General features: G+C 40.4%; 1 protein-coding gene across 1 annotated transcript in view; it reads right to left on the bottom strand.

Moving 5' to 3' along the window:
- LOC110966075 (slit homolog 1 protein-like) overlaps positions 1-23,188 on the bottom strand; it is a 113,350-nt gene that overhangs the window by 53,892 nt on the left and 36,270 nt on the right. Inside the window, exons 6-11 of the mRNA XM_022215319.2 lie at positions 4,435-4,506; positions 4,188-4,259; positions 3,578-3,649; positions 2,412-2,575; positions 2,171-2,318; positions 114-185 (exon numbers count right to left, since the gene is read on the bottom strand). Of these exons, the coding sequence (XP_022071011.2) occupies positions 114-185; positions 2,171-2,318; positions 2,412-2,575; positions 3,578-3,649; positions 4,188-4,259; positions 4,435-4,506 (600 nt within the window). The remainder of the gene's footprint in view (positions 1-113; positions 186-2,170; positions 2,319-2,411; positions 2,576-3,577; positions 3,650-4,187; positions 4,260-4,434; positions 4,507-23,188) is intronic.

Raw genomic sequence — 23,188 nt, 5'->3', positions numbered from 1 at the left:
GACAGTGAAGAAATTTATATGAACGACTGGTCACAGATATTCGGAAAAAGAAAACTTTAACTGTAACTGCTGTGATGCAATGTGATGACATTGTGCTTCTTAGGAGAACTTACATTCGCCGAAGCTTCTTGTAGGAGGTGAAGGCTCCTGGAGGAACTGACTTGATGCCATTCTGCTCCAGACGACTGGAGAGAAAAAGAGAGATTAACATGTTGGATGTAACTTCCATCAAAATACCTGTCATCAGGCTATAATGAAACTACGAAAACACTGGTACATTGAAAACTCAACCCGAGCAAAGGGAATTATGAATGATCACAGAACAACAAAAATTAAATGTATCCCAAGTTCTTCTTTGATTTTAGATTTCACTAAATTCTGCAAAAAAATAAAATAAAGGTGATCAGACTAGCCACATTATTTAAAACACATGGAAAACACTAGGTCTGCCAGATGTGAATTTCAACTGATCTGGTAAGTTTAACTAAAACAGATAAATTAGTTGAACCACAGTTTCATTGATTCCTGTCACTTTGTGAAAGAGGCAATAAAATGTCTGGTGTGACTTTTAAGTTTAGCAATCATACAGTCCCACTGAAAACAATTACAATGATCTTGTTCTCTGCCAGCGGACGTGAGTTTATATGTCACTGAATCCAGCCTGTAATGCTGGATCACACATGAGAACATCTGATGTACTGACTAAATGTCAAAGTACATGTAATGGCCTGTAAAATCCATGTATTGGATTTGTCCAAGTTATCATCCGGTGTCCTTGTCACGCTACCGAACATGAGCCACTGGCAGAAGTGTGCATAGAGCATGCAGTTATATCCCAGAAATAACAATGTGTTCAGGTCTCTATGTTGTATGTAAAAAGTAACTCAAAAGCATGTGGTGAGTCAGTACAATTAAATAAGTAATGCTGCAAATTTTTCTTTGTAAGACCTAAACATGGTTTAACCTCCTTTTGCCTTCAGAACTGCCTTAATTCTTCATTTCACACTTTCAACAAGGTGTTGGAAACATTCCTCAGAGATTTAGGTCCGTATTGACACAATACCATCACGTCATTGCTGCAGATTTGTCGGCTGACCATCCATGATGCCAATCTCTCGTTCCACCACATCCCAAAGGTTCTATTGGATGAAGATCTGGTGACTGTGGAAGTCATTGGAGTACAGTGAACGCATTGTCATGTTTAAGAAACCAGTTTGAGATGATCTGAGCTTTGTGACATGGAACGTTATCCTGCTGGACGTAGCATCAGAAGATGGTCCACTGTGGTCATAAAGGAATGGACATGGTTAGCAACAATACTCAGGTAGGCTGTGGAGTTAAAACAATGCTCAGTTGGTACTAAGGGACCCAAAGTGTACCAAGAAAATATCCCCCACACCATTACACCACCAGCAGCCTGAACCACTGATACAAGGCAGGATGGATCCATGATTTCATGTTGTTTGCCACCAAACATCTGAATGTCACAGACATTCAAGACTCATCAGACCGGTCAACATTTTTCCAATCTTCTACTGTCCAGTTTTGATGAGCCTGTATGAATTGTAGCCTCAGTTTCCTGTTCTTGGCTGACAGGAGAGGTATCTGGTGTGGTCTTCTGCTGCTGTAGAACATCTTCTTCAAGGTTGGATGTGTTGTCATTCAGAGATGGTATTCTACATTCCTTGGTTGTAACCAGTGGTTGTTTGAGTTGTTGTTTCCTTTCTGTCATCTCCAACCAGTCTGCCCATTCTCCTCTGACCTCTCACATCAACAAGGCATTTTGGTCAATATGACTGCTGCTCACTGGATATTTTCTCTTTTTCAAACCGTTCTCTGTAAACCTTCAACATGGTTGTGTGTGAAAATCCCAGTAGATCAGCAGTTTCTGAAATACTCAGACCAGCCCGTCTGGCACCACCAACCATGCCACTTTCAAAGTCACTTAAATCTCCTTTCTTTCCCATTCTGATGCTCGGTTTGAACTTCAGCAGGTTGTCTTTACCACGTCTACATGAATAAATGCACTGAGTTGGGGCCATGCGACTGGCTGATCAGCTATTTGTGTTAACAAGCAATTGAACAGGTGTACCTAATAAAGTGGACGGTGAGTGTATAAACTGTAAATGCTGTAAATGCATGTTTCTTCTTCTTCTTCTGGGATACTCACATCTCGGTCATGGCTTCGGGGAGGTGAGCGGGGATGGCGGTGAGGCCCCTCCCTCGACAGTCCACGATGTTGTTGCTGCAGGAACACATTGGAGGACAGGACCCAGATGCCAAACTGCACGGCTGGACGAAGGCGCTACCACTGTGGCCTAATAAAAGAGAAAAATTAAACAAGAAAAAGAGCTATTAGATGTTCATCGTCCATTGGGATCAAAGTGTGATGTAGCACCGGGCTGCTGTACCTGAGCAGGCGAAGTCGCTCTTACGCAGCTCAGCGAGGTTGAGGCCCCTCAGAGCGGGAGGAGAGCTGCACTGAGTGTAGAGGCCCAAAGCCGGCCGCTGACGTAACCATGGAGACAACCAGGCCAGGTGACAGTCACAACGCAAGGAGTTGGAGTGGAGACGACTGGCATAAGGAAGGAAGATGAGAAAAAAGGCAAAGAGACAATTAGGGAAGAAGTGGAGGATGAGTGAAGTATGCTGTGGGTCATTCCCAGAATTGGAGGATATTTTACGTCCTGTGAATCAAATTTTTAAAAAATCCATGTACAAAATACTAAAACATGCACTTGTTGTGCAAATGTACTTGTCCTGAGACCAAATCTAAAGAAATTAGGAGAATAAAATGTTTGAAAATATTTTTAAAAATACCAAATAACTCTGAAGTTTCCCCTAAAATGACATTTTTGTCTTGTCCCACTCCTCTGATGACCAAACTGAATCTCTGATAGAACAGTTCAAATTAAATTAAATTTTTTTTGTATTAATTTTTTGTCATTCATGTCTCTTGTAATTGTGGGGACATTTGTTTTAATCAACATAATATTTTAAATAGTTATTAGTACGTTTGTGTCCCATAACAACCCTGTCAGCATAACCTTCCTAGCTGGTAGAAGAAGAAGAAAACAGTGAATCACATGAAATGCTGGAATTAACATCATCAACAGTTTTCCTAAAGAATGGGTAGAGCAAAGCTATGTCCTCTCTTCTATTTTTAATATTTTCAAAGCATTCTCAGCCTAGATTAAATGTCTCACTCTACCTCATATTATCAGGATCAGACTAATTATTTTGTCTGCTTTCCATCAGTCAGTTTGTCCTCTTGGTCAGCAGTAGCAGCTAGCTAAATATCTAGCTTCTACTGCTGAGAAAAAGCTAACATTAGCATGGATTAGCAACCCTGTTACTGTGATTAGAGTAGGGTTAGCAAACAACAAATAAAACATGGAATAAAAATGGTACCATTGATGTGTAAGCTGAGCCAATCAAGCCTTTGATAGTTTATTACTTATTATTGATTAATATGAAGCAAAAAAAACTGTAAAAGAGAAGGTTCATTTTCTCAAAAATGTTGAAGCCCAAATGTCTTCCAGTTCTGGAACGACCCTTATCACTGTGAGTCACTTACAAGGTGCGAAGCTTCGGCATGTGGTTGAAACTGGAGACTGGAATACTGGTGATGTTGTTGTTGTTGAGTGTGCTGTGAGAGAGAGAGAGAGAGAGAGACAAGGAAATCGAAAATAAATAGAAGCAGAGAGGTAGATAATGGAATAAAACTAACTGAGAAAGCAAAGAGAGGTGTCATAAAAGAGCTAACAAGTGAGGAAAAACAGGGTTAAGAATACGAGGAAGACAAAGGGTGAGATAAGACGAGACAAAGGGGGAGAGTGAAGATAAAATGATTAGATTGGAATGAAGTGTGAAAAGTGATGGAAGTGTGAGATAAAGAAATGATATAAAACAGCAATTGATAGGTGAGAGAAAAGCAGGACAAACAGCAGACAAAGGGAAGGTGAGCTGATGAGGAAAGAAGGAAACAGAAACATGATTTAGAAAGAAAGATGTTTTGAAAACAAAATTAAATAATCTAAAGTTCATAGGATTCCAGGAATAATGCAGGATATTTCACATTCCTTGAAAAAACATGCAGGTAGGTATTAATGGTGTTTTTCTCCAGAAAGATGCAGTACAACCTGAATGTGAATGTCCAGGTTGAAGTGATTTCTCAGAATACTCACAGTACTTCCAGAGATCGCAGAGCCCTAAATGCCCCCTCCTCAATACAACTGATATGGTTTTTATCCAGCTGACTGGAAAGAGAAAAAAACAAAACACAAAACCAGAAATCAGTTCAGCTAACCGTTACACAAACGGGATCTTTTGATAGCACACGTGGCGTTTTCTCACAGTAACAGATTGCATTATTACACCTCTTTCCTTTTATCCACTAAGTTCATTCTCTGCTCTGTGCTTCCTTTCACTCACAGGTTTTTGAGGTCCGTGGCTCCTCTGAAAGCTCTCCTTGGGATGGCCTGGATGCTATTTTCACTGAGGTCCCTGAAAAGCAGAAAAGAAAGCAAACCAGTTTGACTCATTACAAACTCATTTTAGCTCCACGTGTAACACACAGCTTTACATTATGCTTTGTTAAAATCTGTCTTCCTACTGATCTGTTTGAATTAATTCATGTGTGTTGACTTGTGTATTTAGTGCTCGATGTTTTTCCATTTTCAAGAGATATTCTGCACTCAGATCATTCACTGATGCACCCTCGTGGGGGCGGCATGGCTCAGTGGGTAGAGTGGCTGTCTTGTAACTGGAAGGTTGCTGGTTCGATTCTCAGCCCGTCAAGCTCATGTTGAGGTGTCCCTGAGCAAGACACAGAACCCCTAATTGCTCCTGGTGGGTCGTGGTTCCGCCATCAGTGTGTGAATGGGTGAATGTGACGTATCATGTAAAGCGCTTTGGATAAAAGCGTTATACAACCATTTACCACTCTTGTTGTTTTATTGCTGTTGTAACTGACAGCCTCAACAATGATTAGTTGTCAGATATAAGCAAATGGGTTTTTGTGATTTTTTTTGGGTCCAAAATGTTACAAATTTTCTGATTGCAGCTTTTTTTACTCAGCCAAGGAACGGCAGCTACGTGATGATCAGCGTTGGTCTGTCTGTCTGTCTGTCTGTTTGCAACATTACTCAAAAACAGACAAACAGAGTTGGATGAAATTTTCAGGGAAGGTCAGAAATGCCACAAGGACCACCTGATTAGATTTTGGCAGTGATGCAGCTTATAGTCTGGATCCATGGATTTGTTAAAGATTTCTGTATCACTGCCAGATAGCGGTATGGTATCACTGTAACTATGACAACAAGTGAATGCTAAATCAGCTGCTTGCTGACGATCACATGATTGTGATCCTACTACAAATCCACAGCTGTGGACTTATCGGGACTTAACCTTAGGAAATGATACAAGGAACAACTGGTTAAATTGTGAGGGTGTTTCTGAGTCCCATTGAGTCCCATTGATTGATAGCTAAATTAATCATTTTCAGGTTTTTTTTTTACTCCTCTCTGACAGTGTCTTGGGAAACAGTGATGAATATTTTTCTCAATTTTCTGAACTTTCATAGACAAAAAACAAAGAATTGAAATGAACTGATTGCTAGTTGCAACCCTAATGTCAATAAAGTAAAACACAACATGATATCCTCCATATCTTATTCTGCATTTGTGTAAAGGCAAGGCATTTTTATTTGTTTTGTGCATTTCATACACAGGAGTAGCTCAATGTGCTATACATAGAAACAAAAATATCCCAAGAATTAAAACATACAAATTAAAATTGAATAAAACCTGATTCTGAATACAATAATTAAAAAAAATACTAAAGGTCAGATCCCAGTCTATCAGCACACCAAGGTTTCAGACTTGGTCTTTGGTTTTGAGGGATAGTGACTCAACGTATTGACTAAGAACAGTCCTTTTCTCTTTGTAGCCATAAACAGTCTGTTTTGTCCAGGTTTAATTGAAGGAAATTTTGATTCATCCAGTTATTTACTTGCTCTAGGCAGCGACACAATGATTCTATTGGACTGTCGTCATCAGGAGTCTGTGTTAGATAGATCTGAGCATAGCTATCATAGGTAACATTTGAGTGTAAAGTCGGATTACTCAGTAGGACTAAGATACACTGATATGAGTATGCAAATAAGCATTTCAAGAAACGACAGACAAAACATTTGAACTGTATAAATTTGCAAACACTGCATTTCAGCTGCTATCAGCGGAGCTACTTTCAGACTGATTCGCATCATTACCACCAAGCTGCATACCAATCTAAACGCCAGTTCCTCTTTATCTTAATGTAGGTTTCCTTTCAGCCCTGAGGGGTCTGCTCAGTGCTCACATGTGAAACAGAAAGCTGGCAGTAAAAGAGGGGAGGGATGCAAAACTGCAGCAAGATGTCCAGAGTAGGAAAGGACAGGTGAACAGCAGCCACATACCACAAGTAATACCAGCAAAACTAGAGACAGAACTCTCTCTCTCTCTGTGTGTGTGTGTGTACGTGTTTATAAGAACCAGACATGGATGTGTGTGTGTGTGTGTGTGTGTGTGTGTGTTTCGGACAGACCACAGAGGAGGATGTACATCATCTCTGGCTGCCCTGGAGGACCTCAGACACACTCCATTAACGTCAGGGTCAAACCAGAGGCTGACAGCGGAGGAAACACCCGCTTACTGAGACCTACACTGCTGCTCTAATATACACTACCGTTTAAAAGTTTGGGGTCGCTTAGAAATGTCCTTATTGTTGAAAGGAAAGCTTTTTTTTTTTTTAAAAAAGAAAGAAGTTAAATTAATCAGAAATACAGCCTAGATCAGGGGTGTCAAACTCATCTTAGTTCATTCAGCCCCAATTTGATCTCAAGTGGACCTGACCATTAAAATCAGAGCATATTAACCTATAAATAATGTCGACTCCAAATTTTTCCTTTGTAATAGTGCAAAAAAGTTACGTTCTGAAAATGGTCACATTTAATGAACTATCTTCTACCTGAACATTTTCAAAGAAAGATGAGTGCAATTTCAAAAACATTAAGCCTCAGTTTATCATTTACACTTTACAACTTACAGATCACAGAGTCTCTACAAAGACATGAAACATTTAAGTATGTGGAACCGAACAATACAGTATTTTACTTTATGATAGAAACTTGCCAAGATGTAGAAATGATTTAACATTGACATTCTTTTTCATATCTTAGTAATCCTGATCACCTGAACTGACACATTTTTAAGGAAAAAGGTTAAGTTGTCCCCCTGCCTTGGAAACGTAATAAATTTATACATAAAAACTCCATAAATGTTGTCTCAGTCCATGAACAATAGGGTTCAACCAAACCAAACTCTTTTGTAGCTGCTGACTCACATTATATTACACAATGTTCAGTGTCTTTGAGCATTTTTACAGTAAGGATTCATTTTCACCTCTGCCATTTTTACACTTTGCAAAGTCATCTTGTGGACTGGATTGGACCATCCGGCGGGCCGGTTTTGGCCCAAGGGCCTTATGCTTGACACCCCTGCTTTAGAGACAGAAGCAGCTCTGTTTGTGTTAAAGAGTTGCTGGTAACCCAGAGAAGTCTTTCTATGAAGTCAAAACAGAGGCTTGTGGTAAAACGCAGCGACACAATTGAAAATAAAATGCACCAATGAAGACAAAACATGACAAAAGTTTTTTAAAATATCTCAACGTGACACAGTCTGAGGTCTGCCATGAAGCCTGAAGCGCTCTGCTGTGGGCGTTCAGCAGACATGAAACAACCAGTGAAAGAGGCGATGAGGGATATACAGAGCGACAGGAGGCCCAAAGGAGGAACACATGATGGATTCACTTAGCTGAGAAAAGTTCAGTGGTACGAGACATGGAGAATGATACAGGGATGAACAAGAATGTAAATTATAGGGCAAACAGAGTCAGGTGGTTCAGCATCTGATCCAGCAGAGTCCAGCATAGACAGACTGAAAGATGAGGAGAAAAATGGAAGAGGGCTAGGTGGAGGAGACAGGATATAAGCCAGAGGGAGAGGGAGAGAGAGTACGAAGAGATGGAGCAGAAGAGAAGGACTGTTATGTGGACAGAGACACAGAGGGAGACGTAGACTTGATAGAAAGAGACAGAAGGGGGATAAGATGGAGTCAAGTTGAACGGACAGTTTTTCTGCTTCGTTTCAGAAAGAGCTGAAGGCCAGTGAACCCAACTAACTCTTTATTTTTGTCTGTCTGTCCCCCTCCAGTAAGCTTCCGATCCACTCATAACTATAGGAGACAGAAAACCTCCCATACACACTATCTGTTACAACATATTTGAAAAACATAAATGACATCACTACTGCAACACCAGAGCATGATAGCATCAAATTCAGACAAAACGATAAAACGTTTGTAGGGATGTAATATGTGAAGAGTGATTTCAAATTCTGAATATGTATTTTTTTTTGTTTGTTTTTTTCTAGAAAACCTATAGCTGGAAGCTTTTACAGCCTTATTTCAAATGTCCAGTTCCAATCAGAATCAGCAGTTTAATGGGACAACAGTAGTAAAAGTCAGATAAGATCTGCTGGTAAATGCGATTGATAACCTTCTCAAGCAAGTTTAGAAGTTGATAAAGAGGGTTTCTGGTAGGAAATCTGTTAGATGACTTAATAATTAGATTTTTTTTAACGTATCAAAGGCACAGGTATTGCTTCTTTTGACAAGAGAATGCAGTAATGTCATTTGACAACAGAATAATGATGTGTTTTTGAGCACAGAACTGATTAAAGTCAATCAAATTCTAGACAAGTGAGAACTGTAAACAACAGAAGTTCATCTGTGGAAAACATTAAAGCTGCTGTCCGGAGTTTGAATTGCAGCGTCTCCCAAAACACTGTTGGTCCCTCCCTCCCTCTGATTTCGCCCCTTTATTTGTGCATGCGCGCAGTACATGAGAGAAGTGCCCGGAGTGCTGCAGCATCTCGCCTGTTTTGCTGTTTTCCCCTCTTCTACATTTAGTACATTTGGTTAATAATAAAGGAATTACGTTAGAATGCTGTATTGAGTCTAACTTGTCCTAATACCAAAATAACATGAATCTGCTAGGACGAACGGGTAAAGTTTCAATATGTGATTACACTCGTGTATCCCTCTCGATGACGTTGTTTATCAAACTTAGTGCATTTACGCGTGTATATGTGTGACATTGTTTATTTATTTCTATCTAGAGTTCAGAATTGCATGACTCCTCTGACGAAGAGTATGTCCCAGACGCCCCAACATCTTCCTCCAGAGGTCGGGCATCTAAACGAAGCCGTCAGGCGGGCTATGGAGGCCGTGATCGGGGAGCGACGCGAGCACCCCGAGCCAAAAAACGTCCTGCAGTCTCTTGGCCTGACAAGCCGATGGATTGGTAACTTTTCTGGAAGTTGCTGAGCCCTGATGCTCTCTCCTCCACAAGCAAAACAAATGTGCGCGCGGTTGCGTAGTGCGTAGCTCGCCCACCTCTGCATGGGCGTGCTTGCTGTGCGCGTAACCGTTGATTGACAGCATGACAAAGCTGAAGCTCGAACTTGATTGGTCGGCAGCAACCGGTGCTTTTTGGAATAACATGGGGGTCTATGAGAGGAAGACGGAGCTCAGGAATAAATTTTCATATCGCGTTATACTAACATTATATTATAGTATCGAACTAGACTAACACATTTAAGCTTTGTTAAACAATGATACATAAATTGAAAACAAACGGAAACTCCGGACAGCAGCTTTAATAGTGCAATGCATGGTTAGCTGTTTATTCATGAGCCTCCTTAGAAATCCATTCATCCATTATCTTTACACTGCTTAATCCTCATTAGGGTCGTAGGGGGGCTGGAGTCTATCCCAGCTGACTTAGAGTGAAGGCAGACTGGTGACCCTGTACAGGTCACCAGTCTGTCACAGGGCTACATATAGAGACAAACAATCACACTCACATTCACACCTACAATAAAACATCTTCTGTGTTTACACCCAGCATCAACACAACACTGAAGTTTTACAACCACTTCAACACACTTTTGAAAATACTCCTGATCCCGTTTCAATTTGAAAACCCCAGGGTTGCATTTTAGTAAGAACAAGCAGAAAGTAGACACCCACATTCGTACCCTGGTGTGGTGTGTGAACTCTGTGTCCTCATCATCATGGTGGCTTGTACTGTATCTATTGCATTAAAGTGAAACTATCGAATATTCTAACAATCCTATTACTGCTATTGATCAAATGTCCATTGCCAGTATAAAGCCATTGATTTATCACACAGACCTACATTCATATATACAACGTGGCCAGTTAGTCAACTAGCTGTTAATTCATCATAACACTGAGTATAATAACACATTAATAATTCCATTTTACACAAATGTACTCCGCAATACGTCGCAGACAAACACGTATGCACTACCATTGAAGAATTCGGGTAAAGCAAGACGAATGAATGTTTTCCATGAAAACTCACACTTTATTCATGTGCTAACATAACTGCATAAGGGTTTGCTCATCATCAGTTATCCTTTCAACACCATTAGCTAACACAATGTAGCATTAGAACACAGGAGTGATGGTTGCTGGAAATGTTCCTCTGTACCCCTATGCAGGTATTCCACTAAAAATCAGCCATTTCCAGCAAGAATAGTCATTTAACACATTAACAATGTCTAGATTGTATTTCTGATTCGTTTAATGTTATCTTCATTGAATAAAATTTCTTATCTTTCAAAAATAAGGACATTTCTAAGTGACCCCAAGCTCTTGAGCGGTAGTGTACATATTGAACAGCTCTGCCTCATGATCGCACACACAATATTAAAGATACTTTCACATCAGGTTGTCAAGATATCTGTTGCCAGGACACGAGGAGGCTGGATATGATGTTTACTAGAGGGAAACACAGACTGGTCACAGCTGGACGTGTGTGTGTGTGTGTGTGTGTGTGTGTGTGTGTGTGTGTGTGTGTGTGTGTGTGTGTGTGTGTGTGTGTGTGTGTGTGTGTGTGTGTGTGTGTGTGTGTGTTGTAGGTAGTCTCACAATATTTGCTCTCTATCCCACCATCTCCTCTATTCATTTTCTGATCCGTTCTGTCATCTGTTGTGTCCACGTCCGTCGTCCCCTCAGTCCTTCCTCACCCCTCTTCATCCTCTCATTGTTCTCTGCTCTCTCCTGGCGTTTCAATATCCTCCTCCTCCCTCCATCCCTCCCTCCCTGCTCACAGTGGAGGGTGAGAAAGGTAAACTTTCCCACTCGTTTCCTGGTCGGAATCTACCGGTCACCTTTCTGTCCGTCCATCTCTTCCAGTTACGGGTCAAGCGTGGGTTAGTTTCAGTAAAGCAATCTCATTGGTCAAATAGGCCTTCCAGTCTGGCTGGTGTTTCCCTGTCTGCACAAATCTGGCTGCTCTCAGCCACTGATTTCACTTGTTTTAACTGAACATTCATCTAGTGAACTTTCTTCTCTTTGCTGTTTTGTTACTCCACCAATGAACATGGCAGAGTTATGGGATAATCGCCATTTGTCTGTCTGACTGTTAGGAACATTACTCAAAAACGGACTTGGATGAAATTTTCAGGGAAGGTCAGAAGTGACACAAGGACTGAGTGATGAGATTTTGGCAGTGATGCTGCTAATAGTCTGGATCCACGGATTTCCTAAAGATTTTTGTTTGCGAGATAATAGCACGGCGTCACTGTAACCATGACAAGTGAACATTCAGTCAGCTGCCTGCTGATGATCACATGATTGAGATCCTACTACAAATCAACCGCAGTGGACTTATCAGGACTTACAGTATCCACCGGAAATCTTACAAGGAACGATTGATTAAACTGTGGGGGTGTTTCTGAATCCCATCAATTCCCGCCGCCTGCTGCATATTTTGGTCACGCGATTGAGCATCCGTACATAACGTACACATGCATAACACACACCTGTGCTCAGTGCAAGGTCATTTTGTTTGTTGCTATATCTGTATTAAATGGACACATTCTATGGTGTCGTGATTTCTGCCACAAATTTTTTCAAGATTCCATCCGTCAGAAATGATACAAGGACTGAGCAGCCTTGGTGGAGTACTGTACTCTATGAGTGCTTTTCTTGTGTGTTCTTTGTGTACTTTTTTGTAATGTCCTTTGATTGTGACCTATTGTCCAATCTTTCACTGCTAGGTTTTTTTTTTTTTTTTTTTTACCTGCCTAGGGACTGCGGACGTGAATTAGTATTGTTGCTATAATCCGTCATATTTACGTCTATTGCTGTCTAAATAAACGCTCATTAATGTGAACTGTCCCTGTCAAATAAAAAAATAAATTGCAAAAAAATAAACAAATCAAATGTAATCAAAAGTATTTCTACATAATGTTTCTTATTTGAAATAAAAACTTGGGATGGAGCAATCAATTAATAAGATATCACTCTTGTTAAAACAATAATGTGCTCCCACATTTTTTAATTTTATTTTTGTACGGTGGCAATACACTTCTGCTGATGGTCCAATAAGTCATAAATAGGTGTGATAAATATATGAAAAAATATTACCATTGTAAAAAAAAATTGTGGAATGTAATCAACAAGTAAGCCTAAAATAAAAAAAAAGAACAGTTGCCTTAGCAACTTTATATGGTTTTCATATAATTATTTACAGGGCCACAGCATGTCCTGGGGGCCTGTAAATACTAACAACAGTATAATTAGCTGACAACACTGTACCAAGTCTAATGAGTTCTCACTTTCTTACACAAACACTGACTCACTCAACCAGCAGCTGTCTTGTTTGACCTCCATCCAGGCAGGTCAGCAGACAGAGTCAGACCAACAACATGGTTAATATTTTATTGTCACAGTCTGGTCTCCTCCTCAACTTGACACATACAAACACACACAGTATAAACAACTTGAATAAGTCATCATCTACGCAACCAAAAAGCACAGAGAGACTGAAGGAGGAGGAGAGGAGAGCTAACCCAAGAGTAAGGAAAAGTCTGCTCAGAAAAGGAAAAGGGAGCAAAGGCGAAAGAAGTTTGAGAGTCAGGAAAGAAAAGAAAGCAAAAACCAGATGTGGAGGACAAAAAAGAGGAAGTAATTGGTTTGGATGCAGCTTCAAAATGTGAAGCTGCATCCACAAATGTGGTCAACCAGGAAACCACTGCTGGAGAGGATGACCCCGAAACAACCTGTGAGTGACACACTCAAACACACAAGGAGTCTTCTACATACTTTATATCAAAATATGCCAGAGAAGAGGAAGCTGATCAGACACAGTCCACAAGATCACTCACACATTCATCCACCCGCACACAGACCGAAACACACCCTCCTAATTAGGAAACATATCCTGAGGGATCTGGAGAGTGACATGAAGGAGAAAAGACAAAGAGAGAGACTGAAATAGAGAGGAGGTAGAGATCTAATTATTTACATGTTTCAAAAGCCCAAAGAAAAGACGTTCACAGACTCTTGATTGCACTTAATGCTCGACAAAACATGAATCTCTGTGTCAAACACTAAACCTTTGTTGGCAAGAAAGGATGGAAACTTCTCAAACTACGTCTGCAGCAGAGAACACTTTTCATATATCTAAAATAGTCTTCAACTGCCAATAAATCACCAAGCGTACCGTTTCCAGTGAACCCTCAGAGATATGAAGAGGTGCAAGTGCAGCACAGAGAAAGTATTGAGCTCTGTATGGATGTCCCTGTTCCAGTCAAGTGAAGGGGAATCTTAATGCTACAGATTCTACTATATTGGAAGGTGCTTCTCACATTGTGTCATCAGTTTGCATTTGGTTCTTTTGTGTTCAACGTGATAATGTCATGACATGCTGGCATCACTGCTCAGTGGAGTGAAACCGATGCGAGTCGCTGCCAGATGTAAGTGTAAGTATAAATGGTTTATGGCATATAAGGTCCACCATCTGTACTGGATTAAAAAGTATATAAAAGCTTGGACCACCTCTTCACAGTCAGGGGACATATGGACTAACTTCAGTGCTGACCCAGTGTAAAAGAACTGAAGGAACACTGGACTAATTATAACAAAGCTGGGGAAACTGCAATGTAGTGGCAGCAGTTCACATGAACTGCAAAATACACACATACATACACTAACATTCAAAAGCTTGGGGTCACTTAGAAATGTCCTTAAGCATCTTTTTACAATGAAGATAACATCAAATCAGTTATAAATCCAGTCTAGACATTGTTAATGTGCTAAGTGACTACTCTAGCTGGAAACGGCTGATTTTTAATGGAATATCTCCATAGGGGTACAGAGGAACATTTCCAGCAACCATCACTCCTGTGTTCTAATGCTACATTGTGTTAGCTAATGGTGTTGAAATGCTAACTGATGATTAGAAAACCCTTGTGCAGTTATGTTAGCACATGAATAAAAGTGTGAGTTTTCATGGAAATCATGAAATTGTCTGGTTGATCCCAAGCTTTTGAATGGTGATGTACATGTATAAATGTATATACACTCACTGGCCATTTTACTGGGTGCATCTTGCTAGTGTATGATGATACATTTTGCTTGGTTAGTGACCACTGGCTGTACACTACTTTCCATGGTGCATTGTGGGATACTTGAGAGCAACAATTGCAACTTCACATTTGAACAATACCAGAAAATGGTGAACACACTATATAGAGCACTATATACACTCACTCTCCACTTTATTAGGTACACCTTGCTAGTAAAAAGTTGGACTCATTGTTGCCTTCAGAACTGCCTTCATTCTTCGTTTCATACTTTTAACAAAGTGTTGGAAACATTCCTCCAGATTTTGGTCCATATTGAAGTGATAGCATCACACAGTTGCTCCAGATTTGTCGGCTGCACATCCATGATGTGAATCTCCTGTTCTACCACATCGAAAAGGATCTTTTGGATTGCGATCTGGTGACTGTGGAGGCCATTGGAGTACAGTGAACTCATTGTCATGTTTAAGAAACCAGAAATGATCTGAGCTTTGTGGACGTAGCATCAAAACATGGTCCACTGTGGTCACAAAGGGACGGACATGGTTAGCAACAATACTCAGGTAGGCTGTGGTGTTTAAACGATGCTCAGTTGGTACTAAAGGACCCAAAGTGTATCAAGAAAATATCCCCCACACCATTACACCACCAGCAGCCTGAACCATTGATACAAGGGAGGATGGATCCATGATTTCATAAACATCAATTTTGACCATCTGAATGTCGCAGCTGAAATGGAGACTCATCAGACCAGGCAATTGTATTGTATTGTCCAATTTTGGTGAGCCTGTGTGAATTGAAGCATCAATTTCCTGTTCTTAGCTGATAGGAGAGGTACCCGGTGTGGTCTTCTGCTGCTGTAGAACATCTTCTACAAGGTTGGACATGTTGTGGTTCAGAGATGGTATTCTGCATTCCTTGGTTGTAACCAGTGGTTGTTTGAGTTGCTATTCCCTTTCTATCATCTCCAACCAGCCTTCCCATTTTCCTCTGACCTCTCACATCAACAAGACACTTTGGTCCACACAGCTCACTGGATGTTTTCTCTTTTTAGGACCATTCTCTGTAAACTCTAGAGATGGTTGTGTGTGAAAACCCCAGGAGATCAGTAGCTTGTGAAACACTCAGACCAACTCATGCCACATTCAAAGTCACTTAAATCCTCTTTCTACCTCATTCTGATGCTCAGCTTGTACTTCAGCTAGTTGTCGTGACCTTGTCTGCATAAATAAATTTACAAGCTGACAGCTGAATACTGAAATAGGTGAACTGCAGACTGACTCTGAAACTCTATCACACCTTTAACAGTCTGCGGTGAGGATTATATGTAACCTTCTTGTATTAGCAAAAAAATGTACTTTGTGGGCAAAGCTTTTCTTCTACAATATTTAGTTTTTCATGTAGTGCTGCAGCTATAAGCATATGATTGTTGGATTGCTGTTATCATTACACAAACACTGGATCAAGCAGATGCAAAATACAAATTAAACAAAGAGTCCAGTAGGTTATTTGTAGTTGTTAAATGTTGATTTATGGAGAAATGTTGTAACGGTTAAAGATTAGCGGGTGGAAAGAAAAGAGAAAAACTGAGAATATCTTTTAGTTTTCCTCATAATTCCCCCAAACATTTATTTTTCTCATTTCTCTTTTGTCTTTGACCACAGAGCTGCAGGCAGAGAGCCGACACAGACAAGGCACGAAATGAAGAGACAAAAACTACTTACACAAACACACTTCAGAATTAACAACCAAACACACAACACACATGCTTAATCGTAGCCTCACAAAAAGTCCAGAGGAAACATGGCTGCTCCAAAATTCAACACAAATCGCACCACAAACCCTCTACAACACAAATGTTGTGTAGCATACATGTGGAGAACATGCATATACATTTATTCGGTCACACATATACACATGACCTACACTCGCTGAAGCCTGGGAAGGTTCACGACCTGACAGCACAAACAAGGCTGTAACCATGGCGACAGCACAAACCCAGTAACCTCCAAGAGCAAACAATGTAAAAGTCTTCTCTACATGATCATATTATTGTCTGTTCACTATTTCTTCACTGTTTTGGCTCTGTGTTTCAGGTCATTTTCTTGCTGAAGGTCTAATGCTGCCCAGGGACAAGCTTTTCTGTAGACCGCTTGCTGTTTTCCTCTACAACCTCGTTCTCCTTCCTTATGATGCTGTTTGCTTTGACGAGGTTGTCTGACACATCAACAGAAAAACAGCCCCAAAGCACTGCTGTTCCTCCACAATGTTTAACTGACTCAGGATGGTGTTCTTGGGTTGAATAATTCTTCTTTCTTCTGCCAAATAAACCATATCCCTGGATCCAAACAGCTCCACTTTTTAAATCTCATCCAACCACAGAATTAATGAACTTTCTTTGTTTGTCCAGGTAGATCCTTTAAAGCTTTTGTGTTTCTGTCCTTGTTCAGCATTCATGAAACCAGCCTTGTTCTTGGTCTGCTGGAGTATCTGTTGAGATGTTTCTGCTCAGAGTCATCAGAATGGTCTTAAAGGTGATCCTTGGATTCTTCTTGGTCTCTTGCACCATTCTGGTCACTTTTAGATTCCTAATATACCCTTTGAGATTTTTATGCATTCAATAGCCTTTTCCCCATCTTGTGAGCACCCACAATGTGCAGTGTTTTCTCAGTGATGGACACTAACATCTGCTCAAAAAGCTCTTTGGTTTTAGCCTTGACACTCAACTGACCAGCAACTCAACAGAGAACTACTGCATCAGCTGCTCTCAGTTTATATTGTAAGAGAACATGGTAGAAATTAGGAGAACCATTTGCAATAGTAAAGAAGTTGCATTTCAATTTCAAGGTGTATGAATGACTTTGGACATGGGATTTTTAGTAAAGAATGCAAGAAATAAGAAATATCTAGAAGCAGTGAAAATATATAACTTCATTATAAATATCTCTAACACAAAGTTGTATCGCCTTTCGTCACTCATTTGTGTCATTTCCAGTCAAAACAAATCTACTGGTTAAATAAAAATTCACTATATATCAAAAGTTGCCATTGTTTGAAATTATTTTTTGGCAACTAAATGTCTGTACAGAGTGTTACATGTTACTCCAATGTTTTAAAGCTACTATTTATCATTTTTGTGGTAACAAAAAAACTTTTGTTACATTTTTATTAGGGTCCAAGCACCAAAGGTGAGTAGGACTCTCTTGAAACCCTTTGGTTTATTATGATCATTTTTCTGTCACATTTAAAATCGAAAACATGTAAATTTGCACACGCCAGACTGACGAAAAATTTGATATTTTAGGGGAACTGTAAGCCAAAGTGGCTAAATAGTGCAATGTAGCTCATCAAGACGCACAAAAATGTAATTGACAACCATGCCTAAGGTACAACAGAAAGTCTGTCCTTTTTTGAATTATGTGACATATTTTGGATGATTTTGGACCAATTTTTGCTCATTTTCAAAAGCTATAAACTCCAACGGGGTAACCTCTACAGAGATTAAATTTGGCCAGGGTGTACTCCACACATGGGTGATCAAAAGTTATCAAAATGGTCCGCAAAAGTCTGAGGGTGTGGAAATGGCGGCTCCCTGAATCTGCCCCAAACTTCACATGCGTGATCAGAGTCCAGCCATGATGACATCCATAGGCTGATATAAAGTCCCAGTCATAGCACCAACTGGTGGACATTTTGCATGTCTCACGATGAAACAGGAAGTGCTGTCTAACTAGCCTGTACAAGGCCCAGTCTGGCTCAAACTTTACATGTGTTATCAGAGTCTGGCCCTCATCACATCCATAGACTGAAGTACACTCTCTGTCGCAGCGCCACCTGGTGGACATACTTGGATTTGCTGTCCAGCAAGGATGCGAGGACCCAATCAATGTTGTTTGCAGCTTTAATTATTTCAGTCATTCCCTAATTACTTCCTCAAACATTTTGGTTAGCCATTCCTTTCCCTCTCTTTGCTTTTCAGCTCTTCTTCGTACTCCATTCTACCTCCCTTCCTCTTTCCTTCATCACTCCCTCCATTTCTTCTCTGCTTCATTTCTGTTCCTCCATCCACAGGGGAGCCGAGCGCTTAATTGAAGAACCCCAAAGGCAGATGAGGGGAAAGGAAAAAATGCAAGGGGGAGGAGGAAGAAGAGGATAAGGAGGAGGGGGAAGAATAATGAAAAACCCAAGGTGGGGGGCTGAATAAATGAAAATGAAACAGATGTGAGGATTGAATATGAATGTCTGATGTCCTTCTGTAATATTAGCTGGATTAGCAATTGGCTGTTTGATAAGTCGCATGTGTTTCTTCCCATCATGCCTTTCCACGGCTCTCAGTGTGAAAGCTTTACTTTGGATGGACATGACAGGAGAAGTCGGCGCTTGTGGACTGACCTCCCACAAACGCACAATCTGGGCATAAGAATAACAGCTGAGCAGGTTTTTGTAAAGGGAGTGCTGGTGTCTGTCCACACCACACATCTGATTATCCAGTGTGAAACTGTTACCACACGCAGCGGGGAGCACCCTACAGTCTCAGCTGTAAGAAAACCAAAATTCTGGGAAAACTCTTCTCCTGTGTGTTCTGTGATTACAGGCTTAGGTCCTGCAGATAATGTAAATATGGAAATGCATGCATGTGCAAATGGCCTGGACACATGCAGGCAGATCTGCTCTCTGCCCGACACCCTTCATCCAAAGCCAGCTGTAGGAGAGGGCAGTGTAAGTTTTAGCAGGACTCTAAGGCTTAGATTAACCCTCGTGTTGTTTTAACATCCTGAACACTCCTCTTGTCTGCAGTCAGAAATGACCTGCCTCCACTGAGCCTCTAAAATAGAGCAGCTTCATTGAATTTTCAACCAGAGATTATATTTAACCTGTAACCTAACTTGTAACCTATTTTACATGAAGAAACAACCAGTCCTGTGTTACACACTTTGTGAGAGAAAGACTATTTAATCAGTGGACACCACCTGTTTTCATTACATCACGCATGTTACAACGATTTTCTTTACGGAAGTAGAGGTTTACTGTCACTATTATTGCTGCTAAAAGTATTGCATGGTGTAAATGGTATTTGTTTAGCAAGAGATACTACTTCTATGTGTTAAGAAAGTAACAGAAATGTACAGAAAGTAGCTTCAAATGTATTTTTGAAGGGAAAAAATAGTGTACTGTATAGTGGTGGACGTCATTAATGGTGATTTTCCATCTTTTGTGGCCATTTTGCATTTTTTATGGTGGTTTTACATATTTTTGGGCAATTTTTTCATGTTTTCATGGTGAGTTTCCATCTTTTGCAGTGGTTATTGAATGTTTTTGTGGTTGTTTTTGCATCTGTTTGTGATGGTTTTTGCATCCGTGATAATTTTGCATCTTTTGAAGAGGTTTTCTTCTTTTTGAGGTGATTTTGCGTCCGTTTGTGGTGATTTTGCATTCCTTACATTCCATTGCATTACATACAGTGGCACTGTGCAGTATACAGCATGGAAAAGTCCTCGAATTTCAAGTTGAAAAAAAGGTCATATAGGGGTTTTTCTATGCTATTAAACATAGTGGTCGGGTCATTTTTGACTGGAAGACAACACAAGGGTGAAACTTTAATCAGTCATTTTTACTCTTACTCCCACATCAGGAAGGTTTGTTGCTGTACGATGAGTTTCAGACTACTGTATGATGCTCCCAACTACAACTCCTTTATACACCAGTGCCTTTGGAATGAAATAATTTAGCCATGCTTGCTATGGTGCTTAAAGCCTTGTATAGGCAGAATGTACACTACAGTTCAAAAGTTTGGGGTCACCCAGGCAATTTCATATTTTACATGAAAACTCACTTTTATTCATGTGCTAACATAATTGTACAAGGGTTTTATAATCATCAATCAGCCTTTCAACATCAGTAGCTAACACAATGTAGCATTAGAACACAGGAGTAGATATTTCATTAAAAATCAGCTGTTTCCAGCTAGAAAGTCATTTACCACATTAACAATGTCTAGACTGGATTCTGATTCATTTAATGTTATCTTTATGGAAAAAACTGCTTTTCTTTCAAAAATAAGCACATTTCTAAGTGACCCCAAACTTTTGAATGGTAGTGTAGGTTGTGAAGATCTATGTGAATAATTATCTAACAAAACATAAATGAAGACAAAAAAAACGCAGAAATACAAGATTATCCCGTGATTAATTAATGCATTTGTCTACACACACTTTGTCTCTGTATTTTACACTTCAGACACACATTTCTTGCTGTAAATATGCAAATGAGTGTATTTATCTCATAAATAAATGCAAGAATGCTAACACACACACACACAAAACAATTATACTGTGTGAATGCAAATACAGGTAATTATCGCACACATACAGACATATTACTCCAGCGTGCTCTGCCTCTCAGTAAATTAGTGGGGTAAACGGCAAGGTTACACTCCGGTTAGCCTCTAAACAGCCACAGCCCGGCAGTTGCCGTCACCACCTCTGTTAGCTTCACACTGTTAATTAACTGCACTCAGATGCCAGTCACCTGCTCTAATGAGGACAGCGCTGCCTTTGTGCCTAATGAGAGAAACTCATCAAATGTCTGAGGGGCAAGTTAACTGCAAGGACACACATGAAAAAACATTTTAAATCAGGCATACACACTTCTTATTCCCTGGTATATTTCTTTCTTTCTTTTTTTTTTTTTTACAGACAATCGTCATCTTCGAATGCTCATATTTTACTCAGATTTCAACTTCTAACTTGTATGTTCCTAGGTTGCTCCAGAACTGGAGGACATTTTATGTCAGACTCATCAAATTTCAAATAATCTATGTACAAAATACTAAAATATGCAGTTATGGGAGCATTTTTTTAATCATCCATCCATCCTCTATACACCGCTTTATCCTCACTAGGGTCGCGGGGTGTGCTGGAGTCTATCCCAGCTGACTCGGGTGAAGGCAGGGGACACCCTGGACAGGTCACCAGTCTGTCACACGGCTAAACAATCACACTCACATTCACACCTACGGACAATTTAGAATAACCAATTAACCTCAGCATATTTTTGGACTGTGGGAGGAAGCCGGAGTGCCCGGAGAAAACCCACGCATGCACAGGGAGAACATGCAAACTCCATGCAGAAAGATCCCAGGCCCAGGCCGGGATTTGAACCGGGGATCTTCTTGCTGCAAGGCGAAAGTGCTAACCACTACATCACTGTGCAGCCCTTTTTTTTTAAATCAGCATATTTTAAATAATAAATATTATGTGTGTGTCCCACAACAACCCTGTTAGCATAACCTTTGTAGCCGCTAGAAGAAGAAAACAGTGAATGAAACCCTGGAATTAACACCAACAAACAGTTTTCCTAATGGTTAGAGCAAAGATATGTCCTCTCTTCTATTTTTCATATTTTCATAATTCTGTCAGCCTTGATTGAATGTCTCACTCTACCTCATATTATCAGGATAAGACAAATTCATTTGAGTATTTTTTTTCTGATGTCAATGTTGTGGATGGAGTGGCCCATGGTGGCGGTGGGGTTATGGTATGGGCAGGCATCTGTTATGGACGAAGAACACAGGTGCATTTTATTGATGGCATTTTGAATGCACAGAGATACGTGACGAGATCCTGAGGCCCATTGTTGGGCCATACATCCAAGAACATCACCTCATGTAGCAGCAGGATGATGCACGGCCCCATGCTGCAAGGATCTGTACACAATTCTTGGAAACTGGAAACGTCCCAGTTCTTGCATGGCCAGCATACTCACCGGACATGTCACCCATTGAGCATGTTTGGGATGCTCTGGATTGGCGTATACGACAGCGTGTACCAGTTCCTGCCAATATCCAGCAACTTCACACAGCCATTAAAGAGGAGTGGACCCCCCAATAAAACAAAACTGCACCTTTCAGAGTGGCCTTTTATTGTGGGCAGTCTGACGCACACCTGTGCACTAATCATGGTGTCTAATCAGCATCTTGATATGGCACACCTGTGAGCTGGGATGGATTATCTCAGCAAAGGAGAAGTGCTCACTATCACAGATTTAGACAGATTTGTTAACAATATTTGAGAGAAATGGTGATATTGTGTATGTGGAAAAAGTTTTAGATCTTTGAGTTCATCTCATACAAAATGGGAGCAAAAACAAAAGTGTTGCATTTATATTTTTGTTGAGTGTAGATGTACCCACAAACAAAATAACCTTGCGCTGAGCACAGGTGTATGGTGTGCATGTGTACGTTGAATACGAATACAGAATCACGTGACCTAATTATAGAGCGGGCAGCGGGAATTGATGGGACTCAGAAACACCCCCACAACTTAATCCATTGTTCCTTGCATAATTTCTGACAAAAGTCCTGATAAGTCTGCTGCATTGGATTTGTAATAGGATCTCAATCATGTGATCATCAGCAGGCAGCTGATGTAGTTGTCACTTGTCATAGTTTCAGTGACACCGTGCCGCTATCCCACAATGATACGGAAATCTTTAGCAAATCCATGGATCTAGACTATAAGCTGCATCACTGCCAAAAACTAATCAGCTGGTCCCTGTGTCATTTCTGACCTTCCCTGAAAATTTTGTCCAAATTCGTTAGTTCGTTTTTGAGTAATGTTGCTGACAGACAGACAGACAAACCAATGCCAATCATCACATAACTCCGCCGCACTCCTTGGTGGAGTAATA

The sequence above is a fragment of the Acanthochromis polyacanthus genome, chromosome 3, assembly GCF_021347895.1.
Source record: "Acanthochromis polyacanthus isolate Apoly-LR-REF ecotype Palm Island chromosome 3, KAUST_Apoly_ChrSc, whole genome shotgun sequence".
In the NCBI taxonomy this organism is placed as follows: domain Eukaryota; kingdom Metazoa; phylum Chordata; class Actinopteri; family Pomacentridae; genus Acanthochromis; species Acanthochromis polyacanthus.
The sequence above is the reverse complement of the archived record's forward strand: the minus strand, read 5'-3'. Positions and strand labels throughout refer to the sequence as shown.